General features: G+C 38.2%; 1 protein-coding gene across 2 annotated transcripts in view; it reads right to left on the bottom strand.

Moving 5' to 3' along the window:
* The window catches only part of BRAF (B-Raf proto-oncogene, serine/threonine kinase), an 82,072-nt gene that overhangs the window by 30,785 nt on the left and 29,508 nt on the right, over positions 1-21,779 (bottom strand). Inside the window, exons 1-5 of one of the 2 annotated variants that reach the window (XM_067307895.1) lie at positions 12,324-12,374; positions 6,597-6,700; positions 5,745-5,847; positions 4,303-4,451; positions 3,047-3,166 (exon numbers count right to left, since the gene is read on the bottom strand). In XM_067307895.1, coding sequence (XP_067163996.1) covers positions 3,047-3,166; positions 4,303-4,451; positions 5,745-5,847; positions 6,597-6,700; positions 12,324-12,371 — 524 coding nt within the window. In that variant the 5' untranslated portion in view covers positions 12,372-12,374. Of the gene's footprint in view, positions 1-3,046; positions 3,167-4,302; positions 4,452-5,744; positions 5,848-6,596; positions 6,701-12,323; positions 12,375-21,779 lie in introns of those variants that run through there. The other variant, XM_067307888.1, reaches the window with a different exon arrangement.

Genomic DNA, 21,779 nt, shown 5'->3' with positions numbered 1-21,779 from the left:
CTAATCTCTCTCCTTTTCATATATCTGCAAGATCCAGGGAACTGTGTTCAGAGAAGTTCAGTGCTCACACTTTACGAGCAAAGATACACAGAAAACTTTATGATAGTGCAATGAATAAAATGAATACAATGTATTATATACAGTTTGTGTATTTCAATTTTATTACAAATGGCTGTTATTAGGGAGACCTACACTTTAATAATTCTTTCCAGCTAAGTGCAAATTATAAAGAAAATTACTGCTTTAGCACAAAAGAAGAGTGCAAATTTTAAGAACTAAAATGGGACATGAGAACTAACGTGGAGGCTGAACACGTTTGTGCAGAGGGTTCAGAAATGTGCAGGTCGGACCATATGTGCTCCCTTATCTCAGGGTGGAAGGTTTGGAGGGACTGTCTATTGCTTACAATTGGAAGAATGAAAGGCTACAGGGCTGGGCTGGTTTAGGATGTTATGCATGAACAAAGTGCAAAGTTCTCCAGCATGCTTGTCAGCTTTTGCATCACGTCCAGTGCTTTTTTTCTGCATGTCTCTCTCTTTCCAATTACTCCATATGATCCTTTGACAATTTCTCAGCATGTCACATACGCCTTTGCTCTTGAGCTTGTCTTGCAACACGAACTCTTCCCTTCAATCTTTGGGCATTTTGCCTGCTGCTGGAATCCCTTTACAAGGCTAAAGATGAAGAAAGATGTTTGCCTTCTCTTTCCTCAGGTTTATCAACCAATCAGTAACATCCCTTCCTCTGTAGGCTGTCATGCAAGATGCTAAGAGAACAGAGAAATCAAAGGAGCAATTATTAAACTATTATAATAGTCACTGTACCAACAGCGATAAAGCGTTAATTCTTCATATTTTCAATCTCCTTCCCTAACTCTAAAGTTTTTTCCCTTATGCTCTTCCCAGTCAAAATAACCTCAAATATCAGACTTTTTTGCTTCCAGTTGGGCCTTTCCCCCATACCTTTTCCAGTACCCTTTAAAAAAACTGTGTCTAAAAGTAAGTGTTCTTATAAAGAAGGCCAGTAATTTTATTTACTCAAAAAATTTCAGAGAAATCAATATTTGCACAACTGTATCTTGAAGAGGCCAAGAAGTATCATTAAAGAAAGGCAAAAGAGTAACTGGAAAAAGATATGGACAGTGCTTTGTGCTAATATGATAGTGTCTGTGCTGCTTCTGTCATGGAAATACTACCAACATAGATGTTCAAGGAAAACTGCATGATTTTGTAAACATGCATACTAGTCACGAACTCCAGCTGATAATCATAAAGCATGTTCCAAAATAAAAAGAATTCTGAAGGCACGATATATGCCTTATTTTTGTTTAATAATGAAACTACAGCAAGGTAAAGAAAGCAAAAGATAGAAAGCTAAAAAAACTTTTACAGCTTCTGCAACCACAAGCCTTTACAGATGCAACACTTTGAAAAAGATCCTTAATCTCAACTGTTAAGGTTATTTTTAACTTCACATATATGAAAATGTTAACATTTAAAAACATTAACACATTAATAAGCTCTGGTCTCACAACTTTTCCTTTATGTTTTTGCTTCGCAAAAACAAGAGCACCTGAAGTAGTACATGCATCAGTTAAAATCATCTACCCTGTTGCATGCTCATAAACTGCTGAGAAACCACAAATGTGTGAGGGTAGAGGCAGCAGAAAAGTAGGAGAATTTAGCATATAACAGCATTAGGATTGGGGCTATATAATGCCTTCTGTTTTCCAAAGGTGTTTAACATATTTGGTATGAACAAGCTCCTTCATAGATTAATAGCTTTGGCTTGGTTATAATTTCAGATGCACTTTGCAAGAGCCAGAGTCTGCTTAGCTCAGACAATCACAGCTAGCACAGCAATGGACTTGTTACTACAGCAGATTGTGGACATATGCAGGATGTAAAAGCAGTATCCACTACCTGGAGAAAGCACTTCCAAATTTGCCTGAAACACAGAAAAAGTACAAACAATAATATTATCTCCTTTTTTACTTACCAAATGTGGTTCCCTCTGCAGCACTGTCAATCTAGTTCCTGGGAGGTATCAAATTTGATCCTTCATGAAAAAAGTCTTGGCTGTCCAGGGAATTTTTCCTCCAGAGTCCATAGGTGCCTGTGTAGTTTCCAACTGTGCTTCGGCTTTTGTTTGGGCACAATGCTCAGTATTCCAAGACAGCCTCTTTGCCAAAATTCAATACATCTCCACACAGCATGCACACGTCCTAGGAAAATTTTCTGAAGGCTTTTGTCTTTGGTGTTTTTAGTAAGTCTGCATCAGGTTTCTTGACTTTGATGCACATTCTTGAATTACCCTTTTCTGGATTCTTGCTCAACCATCTAGTGCTAGATATCAGCAACCTGTTAGCTACTGGGAGTATAATCTAAATATAATCAAATATTTGTTCACAGAGCAAAGGTCCAGAATCTTTGTTGGAAATACAGGGGATGGAGGATGTGATGGATTTTAGAAGTCTGATTTTAGAAAAGCTGGATCTGCAAACAGATGCTCTTCGTATATGCCAACATTTAAACAGGAGGAAGGAAGCTGGTCAGGAAGATCCCAAAGCAATGTGTATGTGGAAAAGCTACTAAAGCGGTATTAAGAACCTAGAATTGGCATCTGTTCACACCAATCTTATAGTGCTGTGGCTTATTCAGAAACAGAGGTATGTCACCTCAAAACAAATCACAGTTTGATAAGACATAAAATAATTTGTGATGATATAGTTTTGGTTTACATTAAGTATAAAATCTTTCCAGTTTAGACCAGGTCTAAGCTACTATAGAAAAGAAGGCAGTTTAACAGGTAAGGCCCCAGTTCTACACACACTTATGCACATGCTTAACTGTTAAGCTCACTGCTAATTTATGTCATTCATGTGAACGAAAATATCCACTTCCTTAAGGTTAAGCATAGGTGGAAGTATTTGCATGACAAGTCCGATTACACAGATGTAGAGAGGGTTGCAAAGCAGTATTTAGAGTGTTTCTAAGCATACAGTACTGAAACGTTACGTTATTAAACAGCAGGAATAAGGTCATACCCAACAGAATCTGAGGGGGGCAATGAGGAGTACGATCCAGATGCTGGGGTGGTCTCTCCCAAGGAGGTCTCCTCCTGCGGTATGGGGTGATGCTCAAAGAACTTGGAGACAAACAACAAACTGCAAGGCAAGAACAAAACAAAAACAACCTAACTTGTGTAAAACCCTGAGGCTTTACAACACAACACTCAAGGATTAAAAAAAGCCACAGATCAAATTTTAAAACAAAGACTATGCTAACACATGAACCTGCAAGTTTTGTTAAAAGTATCATTTAATTCACAATGGATCGAAACATCATGCTTTAAACACACCTTTATGGAAAGCAGTTCTTGAATCTTTTACTCAAAAGTGTAAACATCTGGTTCCTCAAGAATACACAACTTATATTATAAGTTGGGTCACAGGAAGTTAACTGAATGCCTGCACTGATGTAATGCCAAAACCTACTGCCAGATGGATAAAGTCATTTCATCTACAACCCTGAGCACATAATCTAGAGGTGCCCAAGCAAACGCATTTACAAATACCAACATAAGCAGAAATTAAGTTTATTCCTGGGGGAAGAAAAGGAGCATTTTAAGAGATTCCTCATATGAAAGTCTATTTAAAAGACCTAATAAACTCTGTTGAAACAGATCAGATACAACAGAGCGAGTTCACTACAGAACCTTAACCTGCATTACAAAGCCTTACACAAATGAATCAATACTTAAATTCAAGAACACATGAATGTTTTGGGCATGCTCTTTTGTATTTCTTACCTAGGTATTTAAAACTCACTAATGGATTTATTTTCAATCATTGCAAAACCAACTGCAACTTAACCTTATTAAACTAGTGTCTCTAACATTTTTTTTTTCAGGTCAGAGAGAATAGACCTACAACTAAACTTTTAAACAGAGACCTAGCCATCACATAATAAAGAACCAGTTTTGATCAGGAACAACATCTGGAACAATGAGAAGTTTGTCTGATACAGTCAAGTGTTTAGCCACCCCATTCATCCTTCAAAGAAAGCATTTCACAGTCCAGCAGAAAAGAAAAGAAAAAAAAAAAAAAAAAAAAAAAAGAACTGCTTGTCTGAACCAGCAGAGAGACAATACGAATTATGCAGTCTCACAAGAACAGTTGAGCTCCTATAATTTTTCAGGCATCTCCCTTGACTTCCTGAATTACAGCTGTCAGTGATTTCTTACGTTAAATATATAAGCTTAATAAAAGTCTCCATTTTAAAACAAGTTATGATGACTTACTCAAGTTGGTCATAATTAACACACATCAGTGGCACTTCTGTACTACAGCGCTGGTGAAATTTATAGCCACATGTCTGGCACCGGAATCCCTGGAAAAGCAGCTTTCGACAAAAGTCGCAGAACGCTAACGTGAAGAACGTCTTTCGAACCTATGTTGTCAAAAATAATCATGTTAAGTAAAGTGGTTCTGTAAGCCTAAGATGGGCTACTTGCTTTTACCTCCCTCAAATATACTTATAAGGCTCTTTTTTGACACTGAAGCTCTGGCTTTAAATACTGAACAGATTTACAAAATGGTTGTCTTTTATTTCAAATAATCTTTAAGCATTAAAATATTCTTTCAACAATTTACTGGAATTAATGCTTCACTTCATTACCAGCAAGAAAAACAGCAACAAATCTAAAGCAAAACAGCAAGCTATTATCATGCTAGAGAAGAATAAAACATTCAGAATTTAACTGGATACAATCTATAAAAATAAAAACTGCTGAAAAATTGTCTCATCTTCTAATTTTTCCAGCAGCCAAATGACATTTTTATCCAACATTCACAGGACTGGAAATACACAAATTACTTACATATTGTTTGCATATATAGTTACATATGTAGTTTTAATTTTGATTACTGAAACTCAAACATTACAATCATGAGAAAGGTAAAAACATCCATATTTTAGGGGAAAAAAAATCTTCAGTTTCGTTTTAAAATTTAATAATACTTGGCATAAAAATACATTCCAGCAGTATTACTACATGTAATAACCAAAATCTTAAAAGAAGGGTATCAAAAAAAAATGTTTCTAAGTTTACTATACTTTCATCTAACTAACCATAGCCAAACTAGCTTGTTCAAGTAAAATAGCTTAAGCAGCTTGAAAGTAGATTTATTTATTTTAAATAAAAGTCTTTCTTCTCAATGTGATCAACATTATTTCCACGATTTTGTATGAAGCTGGAATGTTTTGGATGGATTCTGTTTAGCAGCTTCCATTTACGTGGTGCCTTATCAGGTCAAAACATATTTGTGCACTAGCATCACTGATGACGTCAGCACCACTCTGGGAATAGTTAGTTCATTAGTTAATTGCTGCTGCAGAGCCAGCAGGGAGGCACAGAATACATTTTATAGATACAGCAATACAAAAATAGTAGATTATTATTACAGCTCTGCAATGCAGTGCTGATTTAAAACCTCTACATTTTTAGATTTTAGAGGGTATATTCCATCCAAATGTGAAAGTTAGGGAAATCAAGTTCCCTTTGACACTATTTATTTCAATTGCAATTAGATATAATGCACCTTAAGCTACTGCAATCAAAACTTCTTTTGCAACCCCTCCACAAGCCCAAGGCACAAAATATTGTTCCCACTCATTAATTTGAAATTGAAAGTACAAAATTGATTTAACTCTATTCAACATTTAATGAAAACCAGTACATACAAAATTGTGTGTTGTGAGTGGCACGTTCTCCAGGACTTCCACGTGCAACTCCTCTCCTGTGAGCCAGGATATGTCAGTGTCCCAGCCAATCGGCTTCTTCTCTCTAAAGCGTGAATAAGACTTTCATTAGTGCATAAGCCCTTGCAGTTCTCTTGCAGAAGATGTGAGAAGTTGAGATCAGGTAGCAAGTTGCACTGTGAAGGTTTGGTACCCAGTCTTTTGCCTCTGGAAGCTTTAATGACAAGACATTAAACTTAGCACACACCAAGGAAAGCACATCCCCCTGGACAAGCACCATAAAAGAAATCCACTTTTTTCAAATCAGTTTCAGTGATAGCTGTTGCTTTGGCTACGAGGTGATGGATACCTCTCTAATCAAAAAGTGCTTGTGAAACTACCTGTTCCTTAAAGAGTTCCAAAGGACTCTCTAGTTTTGTGTAGTCATATAGCTTTTTAAGGCTGGAAACTCAATTAAAATTTTTTTCACAAGAATTCTATATCCAGTTAAGATTGCACTATAACTAGGTCAAACAAAACCAAAACGTTAAAATAAAAAAAGCTGTTTAATAGTTGTTTGGTTAGCATGAGTTTGGTTAATATAAATTTGGTTAGCATTTTATAAACACATATTACTCTATATTATGTCTGTTCTTGAAGTGATAAAGATTAAACCTTTTTCTAGGAGTCGGTCATCCTTTCTAGGCATGTCTTTGCAGCACAACACATTTTAGCGCACACTGTCATATTATTCTTAACTTTGAAAATGACTTTCACAATGTTAGATAGAATTGGCCATGCTGGTTAATTCCAAGAGAAAGTTGCGAGAGCAAAAACATCACACACAAACCATACCCATCCTGTATTCTGTAAACAGCACAACATTCTGGAATAAGACCTCTCATCATCAGAGCTTTCTTCAGGCTGTCTCGGACTGTCACCCCACATCTTGCCGGAACCTAGAGGTCAAATGTAAAACAAAGGAGTTGGAAAAAGTTCCAGTTCATCCCCCAAACGGATGCAAATGTTTTGACCCTCAAGTGCTAAAAACCACCACAACTTTCAATTTCATGATGCTTTACAGAATACTAGGCAAGAGTTTCTCAAAATCTTTTTTGAACTGTGGAAAACATCATTGGTGAATGTCCTAGAAGTAATCTAGCTCAGCTGTAAGTGAGAACCAGCTCTACATTTCTATTGATGTTTTGAACAAAAACTTGACTCGACTCCAGAAGTGACCTTCTACTCTTCTCAGCTTGAATAAAGTGGAGAGACAGCACACAGATAGCTAAAAGCTATGTATATCCATGAAAAGTGCAGGTCAAGCTGTAAAGTTAAGTGGGGCAATATGCCAAAGGGAATTAAAGTGAAATAACTAATAGCTTGGACTGCCCTCAAAAAATCATTATGACAGAAATAGAAAATAAAATGTTTACATTTTAAAACAGAAGATAGGCATGAAACAAGTCAAATAAAATAGCCTGAGTCAGGCAGACCATCACCTCTAACTTTAACCTACATTTGCAACTCTATAGACATTTTTCTAATTTGAAAAAACATACTCCTCTGTTTTGCTTTTTGAAACGGTTAAACATCTAACAGGACTAGATGAATAGAGGAAATGCACACTGAAATTAGTCAAACACAAAGAACTACAAACTGCGCTAACGATGCAAAGTACAGATATTTTCCATGCCTCTAACCTACTCTACCTGTAGGCCTATTTTATAGAAATATGCAAATTATCTCTAGACATACCTATGATTTAATATAATATAGTGTTAATTAAGCCGTAAAGACAGAACAATATATTATCTGGTGACTAAATGTAGTTACTCACTCACTGTTTCTAGAACTATTGACTGAAAATACATAACACTTGAGCTGGTATACGCACTGGGACATTTCTTATATTCACACATAGCATTTCACATTAGCCACAACAAGCTTGAGTCAAATGAAAAAATCCTTACACTTGACCAACCAAAAAGTCTGTACAAACACCTGAGACAATTATAGCTTACTAGAGGGCTAATCCAGAGCCCTCCATAGTCAAAAGAAGTCTCTTAATCAGCATCAGCTGGCTTTAGATCATAGCCTAGTTTTTGTTCCTTGCGTTTAAATTGCCATGTGTATTCAGGGGCCATACATCCTACTTAAGGACAACAATGGAAAGTAGCAGCCTATTCCAAGTAGCTTTGTGAATTCCATTGAAGTTATGCTATATATTGCATTTCTTGGACTCAAACATATACACTCTCAGAAAAGACACATTAAAGGAATCTTTTGCTTCACAATCCTCCTCCCATTAGTACGTAAGCACTCTTTACAGGGTATTTTGTGTTTTTCATCTGATCAACATGTAAACATTTAAGAAGAAAGAATTTCTACTAATTCCCTGGAAAAAAACATCCTGTAACATACTACATTACAATCTTGATATTTAACCTTAACTGTGTTTTATGCATTCTATTACTTCTGAATGTATCTTTTTATTAATCTTATTAACCCCTTCCCATTCCCAAAGTTCACACTGCAGCTTTTGATCACTTGTAGAATTAGGTCATTCCTCCAGCATAAAACATCTTTACCTGTTTCTTAGCACAGCTGTTAACAGGGAGGCCAATAGCAACTATTATTATGAATACTGCCAACAAATTCCCACTGTAGAATTCAGTTCTGTTGCTTAAATCCCTACCAAACTGAAAGTAATTGTTCATAGCATATTTCCCCCTGCCTCCAGCATACATATATTTACAAATACAGAGTAAAGATTTTTTAGATTTGACTAAAATCTCTAAATATTTCAGCCATATGCTCCAACCTCCTACACACAACAGGTCTGATCATGAACCACTTCTACAGAACCAACAAGTATTCTTCAGCCCAAGGCTAAGGAGTATTTTTCCTGTAAGTGCAGCTCCTGCTGGACTGAGGTAGAACCCTGACAGAAACTTCAGCTCTACCTTTCCAGCAGCCTCAATTACTTCACCACTGACACCCATGGTGAAAGAAGAAATTCAAATACTGTGAGGGCAACAGCCAGATCAGGGAAAAAAGGGGGAATGAAGAAAGCCAGGAAACTGGTTGGGCAGGAAGGAGAGAGGGCAGAAAGAGGCAGGACAAACTAAGAATTGGCAAGGAAAAGCATATAGTTACTTGGGTAGGGGATCCCCATCAGTTGCTTGGTGCAGAGCAACTGAGCAGGATGGAGGGAGGATTGACCCAACAGCTACATGAGGCAGAGGGCAGGAAACAAAGATACAATGACCCACCATGCAGGGGGGAACTGGTGCTGGTGGAGCAAAGCCTGTGCCAGAGATGATGAAACAGCCAGGGAAACAACAGACGCAAATACTGAATAAGAAACTTTCCTGCTGGATGAAGAGAAAAGAAAAATCATTTTGGACAAGGAGCACCAGGGGAAGAGACTGGGTTTGGCTGGGGAGAAGCATTAGAACTGAGCACAGAGAGGGCAAAGAGATTCCAGCTTGGAAGAAAACTCCAAGGCAATAAGTATCAAAAGAAACCAGAGTTGTAAAACCTAGACTTAGGTAAGCAAATGGAATGAGACGAGGAAGAGAAGACAGACAGTGCAAGGGGAACTAACTAATATTCGAGAAGAGGTGAAGCATAAGATAAAAAGGGAAGGAGCCTTGTGCTCACTGAAACACAATTTCTTTGTGTGGCATCAGCGCTGGAGGAAGGACAGCGGCGAGCTCCGTTGTCTTAAGACGCAAAGGTCTGCACCAGCAATCCAGAAGTTCCAGCTCCCTTAATGAATCACACAGGTGTAAATAATGCTACTTCAGGGGAATTTTTTTTAATCCAGCTGAAAACAAGATCTAGGAAGTTACAGACTTCCTTTTAAAATATCATTAAGGTCACAAGGGCAAGTTCTCAAAGCTTAGGAAGTGTCAGAATTAAGGTCGTCTATACCTAAGCAGATGCAACACAACTATGAAAAAGGTGCATTAAATTAAGTTACCTTTCTCACTATTCACTCATGGTTCCTCAGTACTACTTCCCCAGGCTTCTTTCATTAAAATCTGAACCATATTTATGCAACTTGCAATGAGAATCATGGATAGAACATTTGTTCTCTTCACTGCCATTTGCAACAAGATCCCACTAAAAAAAAAAAAGTTGGGGAACTGTTTTGATTACTCTTAGAGCCATCAGGATCCTGAATCAGCATAACATTTTGAACACGCATCTACAGAGCACGAGCAAGAAACCAGAAGGCTTAATTAAAAGAACTAAGTACTAGAATAAATCCCTCTAGTACTGATTAATCATTTTCCCAGATTGGTACACTACGGTCTAGCACCATCTGTGTATATAGTCCTTCAGCCCCCTTCTTCGGTGCATACCAGAGCTTGCTGAGAACTAGAAATTCTCCCTGCAAAGAATTCCACATTTAAATCCCTCTTTTTGGTGCAAGAAGAGGATGGTGAAAATCAGTACAATGTTTAAGAAAAAAAAAAAAACAAAAAAAAACCTCCCGTCAGAAAGTAATTTTGAGAGTAATTCAATCTTAATAAAAAACAAAACAGATTTTTTTTCAGCTAACAGACGGGTTCCCCTAAGTAGTTGTTTGGCACCAGCTATGCGTTCCCTATGGAGCGAGCAGGCTCGCCACAAGGCGGGCAGTGGCGGAGGCACAGGCCCAGGCAGGCGGCGAGCAGGAGCTGGCCCAGCACCTCACAGCCCCGGCTGTAGCAGGCTTTGGGCCGCCGGCCAGCAGCCAGACAGCTCCAGCAGTGCAGGCAGACAGTAACCAAAGTGGGTTTATCAATTTTGTCAAGACTTTTGACAGCTTTCCCACAGAGCTTTTTAACTGAATCACATCAGCACTTTTGGATGGTCCGCCATAGGAAAGTTTCTGATCTGCTCTAATCTATACACCCTTATTCTTGCAATCTAGTAAGCTGAATGAAGTTTATACTTTCCTGAATCAGGAAGAGTGTTTAATTTTACTTCAGATCTGTTTATCTGTATCTATCCATTATCTTTTTATCCATCTATTTCTTAATTAAGAGAACCTGAATATATTTCACAACAGTTACTCCCTATAAATTCATGCTACCTATAGTTAAGGGATCCGTTTCCACACTAACTACTAAGGATTTTTTGTAAATTACTTATATACCTAATATTTGTAGACCAGAAAAGGTTTAGTCATTTATAAAACTTTGAATATTTGATTCATCAAATAATTTTCTAAAACAAATAGCACAAAAGGGCATGGGCTATACAAAACTAAGGAAGACCGCGCAAGTTCCCAATATAGCCTGCAAGATGTGTTAAGTGCATTGTTTAATAATATACCAGAGAAAGTAATTTACTCATGCACCTTGAATTGAGCAAGTGGCAGTTCAGGAAGACACTAAAACACAAGCTTAACTCTGCAGATGTGAAGTTCCAAGGAAATGAATAAAAGTTATTCCAGTGCCTCTAAACATTCTCAGACCACAACCTTACTATCTAAACAGATTAAACAGAACTGTGTCACTTAATTTGCTCATTTCTTTCACTCATGTAAACGATTTCTATGGACACTAAGTATTCATAACAATATTGCTGATTTATATTTAGTACTGCAGCCACAGGCATTTAAGCAATGCATAACAGAACATGTATTTCTGTAAACCAGACCACTTCTGATTCAGTAAGAAATCAGGGCTACATCCCTAAATAAATCTTACATCACTTTTCTAATATCAGAGCAGAAACTCTGCCATAATCTCAATAAATTAAAAATTATACTAGTGCAGTGTCCAATATTTTATAGCAATCTGTAGAGACTGCCAAACACTTAAAAATCATCGTAAAGGTATTCTCTGAAAGCGGGGACACTGGACGGCTCAGAATATCTAGCATTATAATTCTCAAAAATACTTCGCTGGTTCAGTTCTTTTCCCAGTCCAGCATAGTAGCTCAGCTCACTTTTGTCAAGTTTTATGTAGTTAAATACCTTAGAGCTTCAGCAGAATTATCAACAATTAATCAGAGCACTGGGTACAATAGCTAGAATATTCTAACAGGTGAGGTTTTGAAATATCACTTTGAAGTGCTGGTTTGCTTATGTTAACACATTCAATATCTTGAAAGATAACACACACAGTATGTGTAGGACTAAAAGTGCCAACCACGCGCTCATAAAATTCAACTGCGTTGGGAGAGAAATAAGCCAAGATACTTCTCTTTTAAATACTAGAGCTTGCCTTCTAATGTGTCAGGTTTTCTGGTAAAAATCCAAACTTGAGATCCACATTTAGTTTCTCATCTTGAGGGTGAAGGATAGATGTTTAACCACACCAGTCAGCCACTTCTCACAACACTAACAGATAAAATTAACCCCCTCTGTGGTAAAGGGGACATAGGATGACAGTGAATATAATATTCTCTATAAAATGAAAAAACATGGCTTTTCTGCCACAGTTGTTTTGGATGCTCTGACCTACTTCCAGAGAAAGCAGCATGTAAGCAGACATTCATAATGGAGCATATCAGTAAGACAAATGGAAGACAACTCCATGGCACTGAAAGCTGTTTCCCAAGAAGTTGAACAGAACTTACCCATTTTACTGTTCCATCAAACGCATCCTGTCTAACTTGCAAGGACATCAGTTACCAGCACCCGCACCTCCAACGTGATTAAGGAGTACTCATTTGTTCGACAGAATGGAATAATCTATGTTAACAGTATAAAAACAATAGTTTGTTCAACAGTATAACATCCTTAAACTACATGGGATCAAACCTGTGTTTAGTCAACAGCAGACTCCACACTACCATTTTTCAAGCTTTCGAGGAATAGCTTCCAAAGTGTGGTCAGAAGAACAGTGATTATTTGTAATACTATCGTAGACAGTTCAGTCACCATCTTAAAAGTTTAGTAAAGGTGAATACTAGTACAAGAAGTTGTAAAGGCTGACAGTGATCTGCTACTCAAAGAAGTTTTGAGAAAATGGTTTTAGACTTCAGACTTGAGAAAAATGCTTATCTTCAAAAACATCCACGGTCACTATATGGGAATAAAAACCCAAGGCTTTGACAGGTCTGCTCTTCCAAATGACAAAAAAGTTAGTTGGCTGCTCTCAAAACCAGACTCCAAATGCATTATAAGTCTAAGTGATAAAATGGTTACAATAATTCTTTTTACTAGATCAGACCCAGAGTCCACTTGGCACAGCATCCTGTCTCAGGCAGTCAAGCTTAAAATGCTGTAAAGATAGGGGCAACAAAGCCGACCACAGAAGGTCTAAAATTCACACCCCTCTCTAAACTCTTGCAACTGATCCTAAAAAAAATAAATGAGTATTTTTATATCCAGGTAGCATACAGATTTGCTATGAATATCGAGGCTTTGGTAGGTTAGTCTACTTCAATGACACAAAGGCAATGAACTTAAAGTATAATCACAAACAGAATTAAAACTTTTTTTTTGATTATTTTTACATTTTTCATCATCATTCCATTTCATCAAGTGTCTGCTACTACATTATGAGGGGAAGGAAATAGACTCCAAATAGTACTTTACTTTTTTTTTTTTTTTTTTTTTTTTTTTAAACAGACAGACTTTCCATCTCTTAATGTAAGAAATCATATTGCCAGAAACAGTCTTTTACAGAAAGCTTTTCACTCAGCTGTCACTGCACTCACTAAGCTCTCCTCATTTGAGGATCACTCTTAAAAAAGCAGTGACCAATCTTACATGAAGCATTTCAGATGACAAGCAACCAATTTTATAATGGCCAGTTTTCAATATTTTTAGACTTTGCAATTTAAGACTGTGTGCCAATAAAATTAAAGTAGATTAAATTATTCTCCTTTCAACACATATTACTTTGAATTTATTCAGCACTGGGATTAGTCTGCTATAGTACTGCTCTTCAGCTTGCTTCACTAAACATATCCAAAGTTTCATTCTTCAGACTTCCTTAGATATGAAGGTCTTAAATGTGGCAACTGTAAAGTCCATTTCATTGAACAACTCCTGTTCTAAAATAAGATTTTATTTGCTTATTAACAGGCTAAAAAGAGGTATTCCACAGCTAAGCTTTTCCCCAAAGAAAATTGATAATTTAATCTTCCCTTTAATTGTCTTTCAGCAATATGATAGGTAGGCCAATAGCTCTCCCTGACAACCCCAAGTATTAAAGGGAAAAAAAAAAAAAAAAAAATCAGTAAAGTTTACTTGAAACAGCGACTCATCCTATCAGTCTGTTCTCATGGTGCACAGAATCTCAAAGCATTAGCATAGGCTACAAACGAACTCCATTTTCATTGCATATTTGATATGACATGGGAGTTTTTAAGTTGTTTTTGATTAGGGAGAACCTAATCATGTTAAGCCAGGTGTGTAATTAAAAGCAAGAAACTAGTTTATTCAGTTGCCTGAAAATCCTCTCTTGGAATTTTCCTTATACTTGGCAGGTGAAACTGGTAGGACCTGAATGCCTATAGACACCCAGTGCTTACTCCTGAGTAAGCTTGAGGACAAACTCACAGCACAAACTGCAGGGAGAAAGATGCAAATCTCAAGTCAAAAGAAATGTACTGAGTATCAGATTTAAAAACAGAACATTTGAAGGAACCAAGTTGTGCATGCATGATGAGTCAATTTACGCTAAGAATTCAGGTAGGGTAAAAATATCCGATTCCTCCAGTCTTCATGTCTACAGAGGAGAGGACCACATGATTGCTTGTCTAATTAAAAGGCAGATGTGCTAATTAACAAAGGTGTGACATGAGTGAGAAAACTGAAATAAGAGTTGTCTCCATGCATAGCATTCATAATCCCATTTAGTTTCTCTAATTCTTAAAAATAGAATTTGTCCCTTTTAAAAACACCTCAGTCTCACATTTGCATTAAGAACTTTCATACACATATACACCTGTAACACTTCAAATTACTATGTTGGTATGCTTCATATAAAAGGACTTCACTAGTTCAAATTTATGCTGAGTTTCTATACAAATCTCTAATCTCTGGTAAACATTTTTACAGATTCTGTAGTTGAACATATAAGATAGGGAAAGTTTTTGGACTAAAGTAATACAGTTTAGGAGCTGCCAATGAAAGTTCCTAGACCTTACAGTTGGCAAAAATAGACAATGATTTAATTCTATCCAAAATCTGCAGACAGCTGAAGTACTTGGAGGCCTCTAAGCTTTCCCAAAGCAGGAACAGCATCCGCTGCTCCCTTCCCCCACGCCCTCCCCCAGCTTCACTGTCACTGTTCAGAACACTAGAGACAGAAATGAAGTTCAAAACAACTGAATCCACTCCTTACTGACGCTCGCAGAAAGAGCAGGCACTGGAGCTGCCAGAAAGGACCACCTATAAACTCACTGAGCAGAGCAGCAGACTCCTTACCACCCTTACAACACCACCACCAAGAAGGTCAGAGGAAAGGAAGGAAGTATATCTGGGGCAGAGAACAACAGGCTATATTCAGATTAAAAGCAAGAAACCATCATCAGTCTTTCAATTGCCCATCATTTCTCACATCTAAATACCTATTTTCCTGACTTTCCATGCTCCAGTGTACCAGCACTCATGACTGCTCATTTGCTTTCTGACTGTTTCTTCCCACACTAGAAGTACTTGTCTGGAAGAGATTTCTTGGTAATCAAAATCATTCAGGGTTGCTAATGTAAGCATGTTACATAATCTTTTTCATAAAGTACTTGAGTTAGAACTATTTTCTCCTGGTCCCTTCATTCCTACCAAACTTCACTACATTGTCAGAAAACTCCTAACACTGTTCCTAACTGCATTTATGTCTACTTTTAGCCATCTGTTGTACCAGAGCCTTGTATTAAGTGGCTCTTGTCAGACTCTCTCAGCTCCTCCAGTATGGAGCTAGCATGCAGCAGATTCAAAACCCTACACAGAATATGGTTCTTCACACCACATATAATTATGCCTGGGGAATTCCTTATCACAAGGCACAAACTTCTAGTATCTATAGCATGGATTTCACAGAGACTGGACTGAAGGTTACCAAGTAGAAAACATTTGAACTCACATTCCTGAGTGACAAGTGGCTCAAGTTTGGAAGAACATTCAGGGAAAATATCATACATGCCCAGTCTGTTCTTGTACTCTTCTCTAGGCATCCACCTGCGAGTACTGACAGAGGAAACGGGGCTTGAGAGACCTTTGGTCTGACCCAGTACAGCCACTCTTACAGTTCTTACATATTCTCCAGTTTTATTTCTTTTGCATGGAGATGGGCTGTGCACCTGATTCTATAACAAGCCTCATACTAAAAACATCCTCCTACAGCCAAGGGCCACAAAGATACAGTGTTGGCCTGAGAGAGCTATCAGGAGGAGAAGATAAAGAGCTGCACACAGGCTGGAGAGGACCATAGTTCTCCACAGGTCCATTCTTCACCACAGGACAAGGCCAAGCATGCAGCTAGGTCTTAACTCAACTCTGAATTTTCTGCCTCAGTAACCTCCTTCAAGCATACTTTCTCTCCCAGGCAGTGATTTGACATACTTAACCTCATGCCTGCATAGCTCTAATACTGACCACATGCCATCAGCTTGGCAGGGGAACTGCACACAGCTCAGGAGCCACAGATGCCTTTCCCAGGCTCACTACTCCCCTGATTACCACAATAGCTCCTTTACGACCCTTCACAGAAAGGCACTTTGGGCACTCTTCTAGGTTCCCAGCAATTGCAGGCAACCGTGTGACAGAGCCATACTCCCCATATGCCCACAGAATATTTATTCCACCCAACTCACAGAACACTCTCCTGCAAGGGACCAAACACAACTATGATGGGCCACAGGAAACCAGAACAAGTCTGAAGTCTTTCTAACAGGCCTACAGTAACTGAGCAATCTATTAGGTGAAGTTCCTAAAGTCTAGTGCAGTGCATGTTGCCAGCTTCAACAAAGAAGAGCAAAAATTGCAAAAGTTCTTGCAGTTGGGAAGGGAGATTTTTTTTCCTCCCTTATCCCAGATCTACCAGCTTAAAATTGGCATTCCCAAAGACATTCAAAAGATACATTACCCAGGTGGCTCAGCTCCCCCCCTCAAAAAGCAAACAAACAAAAAACCCCCACACAACTAGATGCAAGCCCTGAAAATGCTTAAAATCTTTCCATAATCAGCAGCCAATCTTTAAAGCAAACACCATATTCCTTTAATCTTTACACTCATTGAAAGCTGTTTATGATCACTGCCTGGAATTCCTCTTCATCAATTTATTTTAAACCTTTTCACTCTGTCTTCTGCCTCTTGCATTAAACTAAAATTATCCTATTGGCATCTTTAACAACTTCTTCCCACATCTCTGGATCAGTTGTTTATCCTCATCCTCCTTGATTGCTAACCATCCTTGACAACCAGCTGTGCCTCTCCTTCACTTCATTTGTATGAGTGTCTTCTCTTGTTTCTTTTCTCTCTCTCTACTTGCACCTTCAATCATATAATCATATAATGTGGAAAAAAATTCTAATCCACAATACAATTACCCCACAGGGCTCTGTGCTCTTCTGGCTCTTTGCATTCTCTCAGGAATCTCATCTACAAACATAACCTCTATTTTTATGCTGATACCCTAGAGCCTACTTCCCACTTAGGACTATCTCCTTTCACCACATCTCAGCATCTCTTTCTAACATCTTCTCTCAGATGCCTAGCAGTCAGCTCAAGGTCAGAGTTCTTAACTCCCTCTCCCACACAAAAGCTCTCCCATAATTAACAGCTTTGTTACAATCCACCTCATACCCATTTCGGTCCCTAACCTAAAAAATTTTGGACTCATTTTTCCCTGAATTTTTCCATCTACAGTTTGGATAAGCCTCACTGACTTGTTCTACAAGATGTATCAACAATACGGCCTTCCCATTCCGCCCTCACAATTGACAGTCTCAGCCAGACTTTTACCATCTTGCACCTCAATTAGTTAAACATTTTCCACCTGGCCTAGAACAACAACAAAACAAACCAACCAACCATCCATCATATCTGGTCATATCTATGCAGAATGCTAGTCTGAAGGACATTTAACTTACTAATTGAACCATGCCACTGAGGGGAGAGGAAACACACATTTCTTTCAAGGACTTACATTCAGTTATTTATTTCACCACACTACTGGGGAGAAACAGTTCTTTCCAGAGAACAGCATACAGAATCTGTTGGCTCTTCTAGGAGGTTGTTCAGAGCAGCAAACATCTCTTCAGCCCCCCCTAGGCCAACTACACAAGAAAACTTAAATCTTCTGATGCTTTTATGTTCATTGATTCCCCTCCTCTAAGTTAGCTACTTGCTTTTGTTTTCAAGAGAGTTATGTTTTAACCCTGCTTGTCGCAGACTGTATCAAGATGCTGACTTCAACTGCTGCAATGAGCAGCAGTAGGCTCCATCATTTACTAGTTAGGTGTTCAGTGAAGCACCTTCATGCCTTTTCCTACATTAGGAAGGCCTTTCTGTCAAACACTGACTCTTCTTTATCATGACACCTACGAAGAAACTTGACATCAGCTACACTACCTGTGCACTGAAAGTACTTATGTAGATCATCATGGTCTTATTTCTTCGTACTCCTTCAGTTCCTCTCGTTATACTTGTAGTTTGAGTCAACTCTAGAACACATGCATTTGCCTGATCCTATGCACAAACAGTACTACCAATAAAACAAAAGACATAGATGAGTCTACTTACCAGGGAGCTGGTAGACAAAATGTAAATGTCCTCCCCCCAATATTTCCTGCCTTTCTAGCAACTGTAGATGAATAGCAGAAGGCTGTTCTAGTAAGTGGAACTGCTTCAGAATAGGATCAAAGATTGATAAGGAGGTTGGTTCTCCATTACCAACCTAATCCAAGTCAGTTTAAATGAAGGCAGCTTAAGAATCGCCACTGCATTCCCGGATAATAAACAAAGACTCTCTAGTACCCAGCAGGGTTTCCAAACTCTAGAAGTGGGTCCCCAGTTCTACAATTATTTAGTTGGAGGCTGAGACTGGAAATTATTATTGTGATATTAGGAAAGATTTCTTTCATAGGCAAATATTAACTGAAAATAATGAAGGTGAAGAAAATTAAAACATGTTACAACACTGCAACTTTAAGAGTACCTCTCCTCTCCCCGTCACTCACTTTGTTGTAGGACACATTTTATCCTTACTTTAACAGCCATATAGCATGGGGTTTTTTTGGCTACTGGCAAGTACTGCATGTTTTCATAAGGAATCTCCTTCCTACTTCAATTCACTGCATCTTAAACCATACTGTGTCCTGAAAACCTTAAACTACCATCCTGGCTACAAAAGCAAATGGTTTAGTTGATGGGTACAAGTGAAACATGACAGTTCTGTTTTTGAAGCCTGAGGTCCTAATTAAGGTTTTGTGTTATAAAAGAAGATTAAGAAGTGCACAACATTTCTTTACCATTCAGAGAATAAAGTGTACTACAGCAAGTAATCTCTATATAGCTGCAGTCTATCTTCTGACAACTTGCAATTAAAACTGCACTGTAAACCATAATTCTGTCTGAACTACATTTCCTTATGGAATTTGACTTTTCAACAAAATAAGTATAGAAGCAATAAATATTAAAAATGGAGTAACCGCATTAAGAGTTGTGGTACAAGAAATTCCTAAATTTCTCAACAGCATGAGTGCTGTTTCAAGTGTCAGAGAAGTGAACTTCAGCTCCCAGGCCAATAACCCCATCACTCAAAGTTCCTTACAAGTACCAATTCCCAGCTCTAAAACAGAGACCATTTTCTAGGGCTAGAGGAAGAAAAGAAAAAGTTCAACTTAATGATGTAACTAGATCCAAGCAGTAAAACTGTATTAAAAAAAAGGAAGACAGCTCTTTCCCTGACAAAAAGCTGAATCATTAATTTGTAGTATCTGCTGAACAAGATCTAAGCATATATTTCAAATTGCCTATTTAGAATAACAATTTCAACCAAAAATGAGTCTCTCCTAGGAGAACTGAAGCTGATCTCTGCCTTTCTCTCCAGCACATGAAGTAGGAACAATCCTCTGCACTGCAAACACCCGGTAGGACCAGTCTGGCCTTCAGTCTATTCCACCACCCAAGAGGGAGGGACTTATCCAGACTGCTCCCAGCAGAGGAGGGCTGGTGATATTTCTCAGGTCTAGTCTCCTTCTGTTGGCACCACCCTTTAAGTATTTGCCAAATCCCATCACCTGAGCTTCTACTCAGCAATCCCTTATGTGTATTTCATGTCTGTATGCATCTGCATGCATCTTTCTGTTCCTTTATGTACAGGTGCCTACAAACACAATCTCACCAGATTTGAGACTAAAAAGACTTACATCTTCCCTCTGCCAGTAGCTTGTCTCCTACTGTTCTCTCAGTGCCACCTTCTGTATTCCACCACAGAATAAGACCACAGATTTTCTGAAGCTCTATAATTTGTGTCCCACATTTAGCAAGCTGGAAACAAGCTGCAGTGCTACACTGGGAAGGCAAATGGTGTTTAGACTCCAGTAGAGAGCAGGAGATTGGAGCCAGGGCCTCTCCCTACCTGTAGGCCTAACTTAAACCACATTTGTCTCCCATAGCCAGCGAGAATATCTAAATTCAGATCTGGAAAACTCCTATTGCCCTGCCATGAGTCACTGAGTGCTACAGCTAAATTCTGGTTGCAGTTCCCTGAACAAATGACAGAATGTCATCAAGCTAGAAAGTTACTGCTTAGCCAAGACATGGCAACATAGAAGCTGGTATTCTTGAACTTAATCACTTAATCACTCTGATTAAGTCTGCAAGCTCCTAATGAGCATGACCGATACCACAGAATCACAACATTCACCCAAAAAACAGAGCTTGGGGTAAAAGTGAGAAGCAATATTGGTCATGGAGAGCAGAGTCTCAGATATGTTTTAAACCATACCAAGCTGATCTGATACACTTCCTTGAAACCTTAAAGATACATTGGTTTAAAAGAAACCATTTTACTTTGATCAGAATGTACTATCGACATGCACAAAACTATCTCAGATGAGGGAAGATAATTTTGCACTGATCCAAAATTGCCTCGTGTCACCTGACTCACACTGAAATCCAGTTGCCTCTTATTCCTAACTTGCAATCAGATTCAGATATTCAGAAAGTGAATAAACTTGCTTTTGCAAGCAGGACACCTAAAAGAAAAGTAAAAAAAAATTTTTTGGCAATCCTAGTTATAACTAATTTAAAACTTGGTGAAATATACACATCTAAACATTCAAAAAGATTCAAGCTTGCCTACAAGTTTCATGTAATTTATCTCATGATTATAAACTATTCTTCATACAGAATGATTCCTTTAAAAGCAAAACAGAGCTTGATAAAAGCCTTGCTACACCTCTGAAAAAAGACTGAGAAAGTAGTAAAAAGAAGAAAAGGAGCAGAGGAGGAAGAGGAGAAATATTACATATGAGGAGAAAAGAATAAGACTAGAAACATATTATATGGTTAAGAAAAGAGGAAGTGATAACATATAGGAGAAGCTGGAAAGGAAATGAACAGAACAATGCAGGAAGTGATATACCATGACCTAGCATAGGAAAAAAACCAACAAATTAAGCAAAGTCAGGAAGAAACCAATGGTACAACATTGTCTACAATGGTACAATAAAGGTACAACAGTCTAGCTGAATGCAAACCACAGTATATTTGACAGGTTCAACTGGCATCAACTGAACACCACCAGAAGCACTGCCTAATTCACTTCATTGCAGTGGACTCAGCTGATGGAGAGAATGCAGTAATAGACTTAACATACAGCTTTGAACACTTAAGTTTTACAAATGAAGGTTTGAAGACTGAGGAAAAAGTTTATTTTCTCCTTTTTGCCAGCAACTCATTTGCACAGGCAGCCACAGTCCAGTGACAGCCAATACCTGACCTACCACTATGGAAAGCACTGGTTTCTCATAGAGACTGGCTGTGCTATTCATTCATTTCCCACTTTCACTGGGACCAAGACTCCTCTTACAAGTGAGCACTACGGAGCGCATTGCAAAAAGAGCCTATACTAT

Source organism: Apteryx mantelli, chromosome 1 (genome assembly GCF_036417845.1).
Source record: "Apteryx mantelli isolate bAptMan1 chromosome 1, bAptMan1.hap1, whole genome shotgun sequence".
NCBI lineage: Eukaryota > Metazoa > Chordata > Aves > Apterygiformes > Apterygidae > Apteryx > Apteryx mantelli.
This window is presented reverse-complemented; position numbering and strand designations above follow the sequence as displayed.